We start from the raw sequence: 12,326 nt of genomic DNA on the forward strand, positions 1-12,326 counted from the left end.
ACAATACAAAGGATCATATCATTCAAAATAAAAAATATATATTTAGTTGTTTTTTTAAAAAATACATCAACATAACCAACAAACTGTTAGGATTTTGGCAGTAGGGAAAAGCCTGTTCCGAAGCTTTTGCCAAACCTTAATAGAAATGTAAAATGCATGGATAGAGGGTTAGGGCTAAAAAAACCACAACAGAACAATTTAGTAAGAAAAACCAAATGCGTAAGATTTCATGATAAAGGCACATTACATCTTCTTTTCCTCCACATAGATGCAAGAAATGATGAAACTGCAAATAATATTTGCCTAGATAGATCTGTTTTAAAGACCCTATAAGCTGACCTACACTGTGTAAACCCCAAGTTCTTGCAAATAGGGACAATCCAATACTTCCTGGTCTTTTTGTAGGCGGGGCAAAAAAATAGTATATGTAAATCAGTCTCCTGGTCTGCATCACAGCTAGGACAGTTTCCCGGGGAAGGGTATGACCATTTACTGGTAAATGCTCTTATGGGAAGTGTGCCATATCTCCACTGCAAAAAATGTTTTCTTGTAAAGTGAGGTCTAATCTCACTCAAAGCCTCCTCAATACATAAGTGGGACAAAGTATGTCCACTTTCTTGGCATATTTGCTGGAGTCAGGTCTGCTAGCAGAGGTGGGCATTGGAGGGCTTTTAGCCAGAGTGTTTTTCTACAAAACAGCTCTTCTAATGGCAGGTACAGACACCTTGGCAGAGAAGTCTCCTCCGCCCTTGCGGAAATGCTTAAATATGGCAGATTTTCTACGGCTTAAAAAATATATTTTTCAAGATAAACTTTCAAAAGAAATTAAAAATACATATAGTTACTTTGCGCATGTGTAGGATCATGTTTGTCTTCTTTCCTTTTGGGCATGAACAATTGAGAATAGTATTGCTTCAGCAGCGATTCATGCTCACTTATCTTCATTTCCATTCTTGCAAAGAATTCACTGTGCATTGGCGCAAATTTGCGGAGATGCTCAGAAATTTCATCAAAGGAATATCCAGTGTCTGCTTCCATCTTTACAGGTTCATAGTCTTCGGTGATAATATCCTCTGGCCAATCTCTCTATAAAATGGATACATTAGCCATATTAGTGAATTAACATGCAAAACAGAGGGTCACAGACAATAATCCAGTTTTCACAATACTTTTATATTTGTACCGTTAAAAACAAAAAGGGGGAATATTTGTTTTTTATTCACAGCAATAAGGATCAATGTCTTCCAGCTCAAATAATTGAGTCTGGAGGTTATACTGCAAAATGTTTTCACAAGCTATTCTAACTGTAGCATACATTTATTTAAAGAGGGACATTAGTATTTTTTTGGTTTACAATTTACAAGTTCCTGGGTGAGACATAACATCATTATAAATTTAGCACATTTTCAAAGCCTTACAAAGATGGAATTTTGCTATAAAAATGTGCCAGTTAAGCGAGGGATCCGCATTCCACTTGCTTCTTGAAGGGCTGCTGGATCTTACCCTAGGATCACCCTCGCTTTATCATGCTCTGTATCAGAGCAGACAGTTTAAGAACTAGAAGACATCTCTCAAGAGGGAAACAGAGGTTACAAAACATGTAAAAAATGCTGTGTGACTTAAACGGTTTAAATTAGGGGTGGGCAGTGTGAGAAGTTGGCCTGATATCTGATGTCACTAATTCTAGTGTACACCTTGTATCAGTCCAAACAACCCTTATGGTGATTGGTTGTAAAGTCAACCTTATAGACCAGCTATCCTAGTGGTAGCATGGACAAGAGCAGTCTTAGGCTAAACTCTGTATGGCATGTGAAGCCAGCTGTTATACCATTTGTAATCCCTTGAATACCAAATGAAAGGACACCACAACAGATATATATAAAAATAGAATGTATTTATTCTAGTCAAACCCTCAGCACTCTTTATGAGATTCGAGGTAAGTACAAAACAGTCTTATTTAAGCATACATTAAGTCACACAGGTAAGTAATACAGTAAGGCCTTAGGGGCCACGCAAACCATATACTAAGTAAGTGGTATAAGAACCACTGTCACGAACACAGGATAGGCCTAGGCCTAGGGAATCGCTGGGGCTACACTATACTACCAAAGGTTAGGAAGTGGGAGGCCCACGGGATTCAGGTGCAGAGTGGACACACTCACGCGTAAGGCTTAAAAGTCGATAGAAATAGTAGTTATTAGAAATTAACAGTTTTAGGACACTTCTGGAATAGCTAGGAAGTCGAGACTTGGAAACTAGACCCTAGGATAGTCAATACCCTTGTGAGCACCGGAGTACTCAAGTTACCTAGCCCACGGGCTGCGGGTGCATAGGTGTGAACTTGCGTCGGGTTTCGTCGTTGACTCCTATGGACGCCTGAAGGAAAGTTGCATGGAATCAAGAAGGAAGGATACCTGCAAGCAGAAGGGACAGAGTCTAGGTCACCAGCCAGGAGCCGGGAAGGAACCAGGAAGGAACCAGGCGATGTCGTGCAGATGCAGGTGAAGAGGTGAAGCTTGTCGCAGCAGCCACGGGTACCAGGAGATGTCGAGGACGACCAGGACCAGGAGGCGAGCTGTCCCACGAAGGCTCTTGCTGTCGGCGGCGTCGATGTCGAGTTAGGACCCAACAAGCCTTGGCAAGCGGAACCCACGCAGGATGGAGGACTTGCTTCTGGTGCAGACCAGGAAGGTCTGGGGTGCTTCTCTTTCACAGAGGAGTGGGTGCCAGTCTGGAGGAGCCGGACCAGCAAGATGAAAACAAAGGTTCGTCGTCGCAGAGGCTACTAGCCAACGGGCCGAGCAACATAGGTGCAGAAGAGCCCCACGCAGAACACGTAAAGTGTGGGGAGCTGATCTTCTTTGCAGATGGTGCTCGGGATTGGGGCTTCTCAATTCCCCAAGCACAGCCTCGAGGAAGCCTCAGAAGTCGCGCTAGTCAGCTAATAGCCACTTTTCCCAAGTCGCCGGTCCCACGTCCCTCGTCGCCTCCACGGGTCTCAGCTTCGCTGTCGATGTGGATCTGGTTCAGAGGTGTCTGGAAGTCACGGCGCTGGTCAGTCTCTGCAGTCGTCCCTCGTAGGATCAGTCGCAAAGCAAGCAGCGGTCGCTGGATGGTGCCTGGTTGCCCAGGGTGGTAACTCCTTGGCCACAAGTGAGATTTCTTCAGTCTTCTTCCTGAGGTCGAATGTCGAAGGTCCAGAGTTTTTGTTCAAGTTGCAGATTCAGGTTAATCTCATTCTGCAGGGCTCAGCTACCTACTGATATACTAGGCTAGTAGGCTGGGCTACCTGCAAGGTCCCTCCTATGGGTGGGACCAGGAAGGGGAGTGGCTACACCCCCTTTCCTTTGTCCAGTTTCGCGCCAGAGCTGGGGCTCGAGTGCCCCAGCATCGGTTTGGACTGGACTATGCATGGAGCACCTTCTGTGCCCCAGGCATGTCTCATTCCTTTCAGCCCTCCCTGCCCCAATACACTAAAGTCTGTCTGGGGAGGTGCTAGCACCTCCCCAAGCAGGAAACCTATTGTCCAGGCCTCCCTGGCTGGGAGGGCCCCCAGCAGCAGGAGGTCAGACTTGTGTCTGTGGCAGCAGCATCCATTTTGTGATGCTGAGGCCTTGGTGAGAGTTAAACAGCAAAGTAGGATTTTAACATGTCTCTCCCTCTAGAAGGGAGGAATAATATCCTCATCCCCAGAAATGGTATGGGGGTATTATTCCAAAGTGTTAGACACCTTACACGAAATGTTTTGATAAAGCCAAACCATAGTTACCATCACCGTTTAAGATTATAAGGTACTTTAAGAGTATATGGTAGGCTATATCAAAGAACAGCTATAAGGACATGGTTCCGAAAGCTGCAGACAGGCTCAGCTCATGCCAGAGCACCATCTCACATGTTACCAAGCACTCTGCCTCCAGGATTGTTAAGGCCTGCCATAGGAGTGGCTGATAGGTACACATGTGTCTATATATAAGGTAGGTATAGGAATACTACACCTAAGCAAGGGGTGATTACACGACCTTGCCCCAGCTAAGTGATCAGCCAGTTGTGTCATAATGGAAGGCCAGGCCAGGGGTGGTATAATACATGCTGCAGCCCCTGGTAGGCCTAGGGTACACCTATGCCCTGGGTACCTAGGGTACACTGCACAGGGTCCAATAAGGTGATCCTTACCAATTGGGTATGTACCTAGGGTACATGGAGTCCAGAGAGAGCAGACAGCCTGAGACCCTGAATGGTAGGATCTCAGGCCAACTAAGTCGAAAAACCAGCTAGACACTAGGCAAAGAGTTGGGGGTAACCATAGTCAGATATTCACCTTCCTACAGGCAGAACTCGCAGAGTGTCACTTTGCAAGTTCCGTGGAGTTCCGTGAGTGTGGGAATTTGGCATGTTGCGCCGCTCGCAATCATTTTTATCACCAGGAGCTTGTCCCGCACCATACAATCAGCACAAATGGCACCACACGGCATGTCAGAGGAACTTCTTTATGCCACTCGAGCAGATTTTCTACTAGAGCAACAGATTTTATATCGTGAGCTTCAGCTGTCTCAACGTGAGGGGTAGCGACCTGCAACTACCGCCCGTGTTGAGCAATCTCGCTGGGAGTCAGTATAGCGCTCAATTTTCCAGCTCACTAATTTGAGGTTAGCGAGCCGCTTCACAAGTTGAAACTCAGCCATGCAGCGGTTGACAGAGTCGAGCTCGGAGTGGGCAAAACTCTGCAAACTCCACCGGAGGAGCAAAGTTTACCACCCACCCCTAGTTCAAATGTCTTTCAAAGAAATCGTGGCAGAAGTTTTGCCGACTCAAAAAACAAACTACTTTGCCTGTTGACCTTACCCCATTATAGTAATTTTCCGGTCATTTAACTGTTGTGTGGTACTGCCAATAAGTGAAGCACTAAGGCTGTTGTCTTATTTTTCTTTGTGGAAGCACAGGCCCTGGAAAATTCCATTTGCATTTATTTTTTACAAGTCGCCTTGTAAATGCAACTTAGGTCAACTTTAACAGCCCCCTTGCAGGCATAGGTATGAACCATCTTACCAACTCGAGCAGGAAAGACAGAAAGGCTGTGACCTACGGATCTCCCATGATTAATGCGGATATGATTTATATCAGGTAACAATCATTCCATTCAGAAATAGCAGAATTATTGAGCCCCTTTTCTGGTAATGGACACACACATAAAATCTACGCTATGTATCTTCCATTCTAGTGTAGAATATATGAATGAGCTTTATTGCAGAAATAAAGCTAATGGCGAAAAGCAAAACATTATTCATGTAAATATATCAGATGGGGATCATTAAATCAGATCACTGATGCATCGGAATTCCTCCTTCCTTGCCTCTAGCAAATGTCTTCATTAGCATCAAAAGGGCCATAAAAATGAGTTCCCTAGATGGGCACTTTGCACACCTTTTTGATGTTTTTCAGTATGCAGCATGCTAGGTAAATCTATGTCTTTGGTTAGTTGTACTCTGCTCGAGAAAGTAACAGTAACAGTCCATGTCAGTGCATGAAATTCAAGCAGTTTGCTTGCAGCTTGGAGCTTCTTTGGACACCTAAGGAGCCTCTCATCCAAAAAGCCCCTGCATTCAACTTATTCACGATTTCCAAGCATTATTATGAGAGAAACAGGCCTCGTGATTTGGATGTGAGAAAGAAACGTGAATTTCTCCAACACATTTGTTTAATGTACTTTATAATATATAGTTTATTTTATACTATAAAATGAACATTTAATACATAATAAATTAGCTATTGATGCACAATAAACCTACATCAAACTAAGGGCACCATTACAATGGCGGGCGGACACCATAACAGTATGCGGGACCCCCCGCCAGGGATGCGGCGGTCCTGCTGTGCCTCTTAGGATGCGACCGACACCCTGGTGGTCGCATTCCACATATTGAACATTGTGGCGGGCGGTGCTTCAAGCAGCACCCGCCACAATGTTCAAGATGCATGTTGTGCATTGGCATGCACAACGTGACAGGCACCGCGCGGTGCCTGCCACCTTGTGTATGCCAATGTATAGTACCCCCCAAGTGCAACCCCCCACCACCCCACCCCCCTGAGGGTCCATAACGGGCCACCAAAGCAATCTCCGCCGGCCTTTCCATGGCGGCATCACCACCATGGAAAGGCCTTTCAGGTTGCCCATTCTCATATGGATGGTGGAGCCTGCAAGGCACCGCCACCATATTAGGTCCCTTTTCCGCCCGGTCGGCAATCCGACCGGCGGAAAAGCGGCGGATGGTCTTTCCATCCGCCGCGGTGCCCCTCGCCATGCTAATATGGAGGGGGGTCCAACAGGGGCATTTGGCGTGCGGATCCCCACCGCCCGCAATGCTAGTGACCCCCTAACTAATGAATCCACACAAAGAAGTAAGGAAAAAAACATTCATTTATAATGAATACATTACGTTCAAAATAAAATGCAAAAAACGCAAAGCAAGTGAAAAATATACCCTAGCCAAGGTTTTGGCAGAACTGTGCGGCAGACGATTTTGCAAAATATTAGTGTGACATTGTGAAAACACTTTTGCTTCTATTTTTAAAATTAATTTTTGGGTTCAAATATTTTTTATTAGGGTTTAGAAAATGCACAACAAAAAATAAGCAGGCATAGTGTGTAACATCCAACATTAGCCAGGTACGTTCTCAAGGAAATCAAACCATACACAGGTATCATATGAGTTTGAGTGCATTAATCATCGATGACAGTAACAGCGTGTTTTTATATATCAAGAGCAGCACACCAATTCAATGAACCTATGCTATCAGTGGTCTTAGAACAATGTCTCTACTGTGATATGATGATTTCCTAGCTTTGGTATAGAGAAAGCAATTAATGCCCACTATGTGAACTAATATGTGTACAACGGCATTAGGTAAAGGACAAATAAGAAAAGAGAAGCCAATGGAACATAATGACGATCAATTACAACCTTAGAGTGAGTCTTTAACAGGTCTCCTGATGCATAACAAATGCCACCCATGGTGAGGTAGGTATGGGGTGTTACACAAGGAGGGTGTTTTAGATACTCATGGGGTGTTGAAGACAACAGAGGAGGAGTCCATAGAGTCCCACAGCTTTATATGGGATGAGCGTCATGGGGAGAGTTGTAGTGTTATGTTTGTGTGCACCTCTTAGAAACGGTAACCATTCTTGCCACATCTTGAACGATGTTATTTTGAAGTTCTTCCAATTGCACAGGATGATTTTGCATGCCAAAGTAAGCATTAGATCAAGCAGATAGCAATCATTTTCATTTTGTATCTGAAGATCTAGGGAACCCAGAAGAATGTAAGAGAACTCTCTGCTCGGATTGATATGTAAGGTGTGTCCAATGCACTCTGAGATCTTATCCAAGAATGATTGCAGCACCTGGCAGTGGAATAGCATGCTAAGTCACCTTCCTGTGAGGTTAGTCTTGTGCAGTCAGGTTGGCGTCCAGTAGTCTCTATTGATCAACATATACTTTGTTTGGGAGAGTGTAGGAGAGATTTTGTTTCCGAAGGGTGTCATGTGTATATGTTTCTAGTCAAGATCATTAAACTTAAGAGTTGATTTCTGCCTCCCATTTCCACTAATATTTCTTACGAGACTTATGAGGTTCAGGTAGGAGTAGTTTAAAAAATGTTGATACCATATGTCCCACCTTGGTAAGTTGGGATAGCTTGGACAGAAGTGAAGGGTCTATCAGCCGTATAGGTAGCTTAGGAATCTGAACATTTAGTTTCAAGAATGTATCAAAATCTATTTTATTCAGCTTTTTTTCTGTTATGAGGTTTGTGAAGGTCTTAGGCGAGGTCTCATCATACAAGTCTTTGATAATGTTTATGCCTTTTTGTGACCAATCATGCCAGAATATTAGTTGACCATCATAATACTCTCATGTTTGAAGTACCAATTTTAATGTTGGAGTGCGTCTCTAAGCGGGAAAGTGCCTGCTTTGTATTTTGGATAATGTACTTGGATTGAGGAAGTATTTAAGTGTTTACTGTCATCTATGCGGGTAGGGGGATGCCCTTAATGAGGCTTTTTCCTACATCTAGCCACAAAGGTCGATATAGCGGGTTTTTGATAAATCAGGCTGCTCCTTGTTCATATAGAAAAGCCGATTGGTATGCTCTAAAGTTTGGTAGACCTACCCCTCCTTTGTTTTTAGACAATTTGAGTTTCACTGATGAGATTCTTGGTCTCTTCCCTTGCCATAGAAAGATATTAAGGGTTTCCAAAAGAAGTCTTCTGATAATATAATTGGAAGCATACTAGTTAAGTAGTTAATAAGAGGGGTGATCATCATTTTAATTGTTTCTACTCTGCCCCACCAAGAAAGACATTTCGGTGACCATCCATTCAGTAGTTCAGTGATTTTCTTTAGTACGATACTTTCATTTTAATCATACCTGGTGGCCACGTAAGGCCCGTATCTCCTATCATTTACTTGCCCCCATGGTTGTTGAGTAGCTTGACTTCTGTCTTATCCTTGGGTCAGGATTCGCCCCTTTGTGGCTACAACAGGTGCGTGATCGGTTTCGGGGGTCAGGTCGACAGGCGGCTGACTTCCCCTTGGATAGCCACTGAGACGGGCGGGATCCGTGCCTTTTCCTAGCGGGTCAACCCCGATCCTGGTGTTGGTTTCCCTTTTGCCCTCACGGTCCGGCCACACGGGTGCTCCTTCACTTCCCCCTCCTCACACTAAGAGAAGTAGCCCGATATTTAAGGCTGTGCTTTCTTTTCTTTCATGTTCCCTGCATATCGCATGGTGGAGAAACCATAGAGGCAACGTGGCCCAGCAGAAGCGGCGAGCTAATTCCCTGTGAATAGACCAGAACACCATCCATTGGATTCTTTCTTTTGTTGTGAAAACATTTCCGGGACTTGCCTGCGTATTTGAATAAAATACCCCTGTAAACTCACCTCTCTGCCTCGAGCATTCCCTTATCCTGCAACACCTTGTTTAGTGTGTACCCAGAGACCACCGAGAATTCCTGTATTGACTTCATAAGAGCCGGGATAGTTGTATCAGCATCTTCTGAGACGCCCAGGACATCTTCAGCATGAGCAGCCAGTTTTAAAAACTGTGTTAACAAAATCTATGCCTAAAATATTCCTATTCTGCCTTATACATAGCAAACATATATGCACTCACGAATGATGACCTGATATTCCGGAAAGACCCAGCTACACATATCAAATTAATCCCAGACACCGACACCTTGATGATTGCGGTGATTTTAATCTCCTCTTAGACCCCAATCTCGACAGAAAGTCTGCATGTCAATTTAGATCAAACAAAGCACAGAAAGCATCATAGAAACAGAAAGAGACTACATGTTTTACTCTTTCCCACAAATTCTTATTCTCGAATTGACTACTTTCTAATTTCGGGCAACTGTACCAGCAGGATAGACCAAAGGATGATAGAACCAAGCATGATCTCCGACCACTTATGTATCACACTTTCTATTACAGACTCACCCCCTCCACTCAGAGAGCCCCTTATGGAGATCCAATGATGATGTCCTCTCCAATCCACAAAATAAAATACTAATTGAAGAGGCGATTAAAAATTATCTAATGGAAAACAAGGAAAACAAAACCTTGAACCTCACCAGATGTGAAACGCGCAATTTCAACCATGAGAGGGGTAGTAATAAAAATGAAATAAAGTATGAATAAAGAAGCAAATTGTAAACTACTGAACTTTGAGAGGGATATATCTAAGTTGGAGAAGCTGCATGTATTAAAAAATGACCCCTTGACCTTAAATATAATGTTAAAGAAAAAATAAAAATACAAAAAAAATAATCAGCACCAAAGCAGGGGTATGGATAACTAAACAGAAAAGTATGCATCTATGTGAAGCTAATAAAGTGGGGAAATCACTAGCCTCATATCTAAAATTAAAAACTCTAAAAGTACGCTATTAATGCCATTAACGATGATGCCTGTATTGTACATACTAACCTACACAAGATTGCAGATACATTTAAAGACCTCTACCAAAATCTATACGAATCTAACCTCAGTCTACACCATCTGAATAATAATAAATATTAAGAGCAGATATCGCTTAACACCTTCACTGAGCAAGAAATAATTTCCATTTCCATGGTCCCATTACTTTACAAGAAATTATTCTTGGGTGGAAGGTGCACCAACAAACGTAGTTGCGATAAGAAATTAAGTTCATCCTCCTTTATTTAAACTTGAAATAAAATCAGTCATCAGCCAATGCGTTTTGTTTCTCTTTCATATGGAACTTCATCAGGGCTTAATTTGTCATCCAGAGTATTCACAAAGGTCCTTAATATTCGTGGTAGGGATGCCTGGGTAAGTACCTCAGAGTAGGGGGAAATCAAGCCAAGTCACAGCTTGTGATCTTAATTTGTCATCCAGAGTGTTCACAAGGTCTCTAATATTTGTGGTAATGTTGCCCGGGTAACTGCCTCAGAGTAAGGGTAAATCAAGCCGAGTCCCTGCTTATGATTCAAAGTAGTTAAATTTCTCTCACGGCATGGTCGCCAACAGCAGACTATGTTTTCTGGTGCACCTTCACCCAAGAATACCTTCCCTTTTCTGGATTCCAGTGGTGCTCAACGGCGGCGAGTGCCGGAAGTAGATGCACAGGACACTAAATCTAATGCGACAGGGATTGAGGTGCTGAACCTTTGGTTAGCCGTTGAGAGCTTTATCTATAACTTTAGAAGAAATTGATGATACCATTAAGAAAATCAAAGTAGGAAAGGCCCTAGTTCCTGATGGGTACAATGCTAACCTTTTTAAAAACATTTGCTGATCAGCTAAGATGACCACTTCTAATTCTTTATGGGGAGTTTGATTGCACTGGACTAATAACAGGCACTCCAGCAGAAGCCATCAGAACTGTATAAACCATGACCATAAACTATACGCTATGATTTTAGCTAATCGGGTACAAAAAACATATCGTTAAACTTATCCACCCATCCCAGGTAGGCTTCCTCAAACACAGACCATCTTGTGATAATACCAGGATCTTCTGCTATGCAATTAAAAAAGCTAAATTATCCACTTTCCCGGTAGTAGCCATTACACTTGACGCAATGAAAGCATTTGTTAAGGTAGACTAGGTTTTCCTACGTATGACGCTTAAAATGTTTAACCTTGGGGATACCTTAATACGTATGACCATGGCTCTTTACAATGATCCGACAGCTAAAGTCAGAGCAGGGGGGGGGGGGGCGATCTCCTCTAACTTCTCACTTACATGAGGAACTAGACAAGGATGTCCTCTTTCCCCATCACTCTTTCTGTTAGCGACTGAAGAATTCCTTCAGCACTTGAGGGAGAATTTTACTTTTCTAATTTTGCTATAACCCATCTGCCTTGTTTATAGGCAGAGAATGAGGTTATTTCTGTTCTAGCTTTCCTTGTTACCAATGACAGTACTGTTTTAAAAAGACAAACTATATGTGTTTAATTTTTTAGTACAAGAGCATGCAAATATCTATGAGAGGGAAAATGAAAACATTATCACATTTGATAAAAACTGCTACATTTGTTTTTTCCCCAAAAAGACAACAATGTTTCTGTGGCTGTTAACGTCTTACCTTTGACGTGTCAGAAATGGATTTTGAGCCAACTTCCAAAACTCATACTCTGAGCTATATTGCATTATTTGTGACCTCAGTACTATTTCTTGAAGTTGCATCATAGGAACTGGAGTAACATGCACATTTATAGAGTGCATCATGTTAATGAACATTTAAACAAGCACTAAAAAAGCCCACTACAACAAGCAGAAGCTCGAGGCATATTTTCTTTAAAGAGCGATAACGGATTGGTTAAATCGAAGGTTTAAAAGCTGTCCACTTGAACCCCTTACGATTTAGTTATCCAGCCTGCCTGTGTAGATTAGACAGACAATTATCTAGTTAGAGTAAACTATGTTTACAAATAATCTATATATTTACATTTTGGGGCAGTAACGAATATCTATTGCTGTCAAATAGGTCCATGCCATGTGAGCCTGTCTTGGCCTTTTTGCCTAAGCATGGTGCATTCTGAAACATGCAGTTTTGCTTTTTCATTAAAGAGTGAGTAAAACATGTCAGCATGAAAAGTGCTGTTTGCTTGAAAGACAAGAGAGACTAAAGGTGTCTCCTATGTGCCATGAGTCTACCTGGCAGCTAATAACATAGCCATATAAAACATATTTGTGCACATATTTAAAGTACATTCTATCTAAATGGTCCCAGTTTACTCTTTGATTGTGAATCAAAAATTGTGCTCAGTAAAGCACCTGCCCGATACGTTTTCCCCA

At 42.7% G+C, this 12,326-nt stretch overlaps 1 protein-coding gene across 1 annotated transcript in view; it reads right to left on the reverse strand.

The window, feature by feature from the left end:
• Window positions 1-12,326, reverse strand: part of FAM227B (family with sequence similarity 227 member B) — a 3,353,280-nt gene that overhangs the window by 3,031,709 nt on the left and 309,245 nt on the right. The window contains exon 2 of the mRNA XM_085646151.1: window positions 846-1,086. Coding sequence (XP_085502277.1) covers window positions 846-1,086 — 241 coding nt within the window. The remainder of the gene's footprint in view (window positions 1-845; window positions 1,087-12,326) is intronic.

The sequence above is a fragment of the Triturus cristatus genome, chromosome 3_1, assembly GCF_964204655.1.
Source record: "Triturus cristatus chromosome 3_1, aTriCri1.1, whole genome shotgun sequence".
Classification (NCBI taxonomy): Eukaryota; Metazoa; Chordata; class Amphibia; order Caudata; family Salamandridae; genus Triturus; species Triturus cristatus.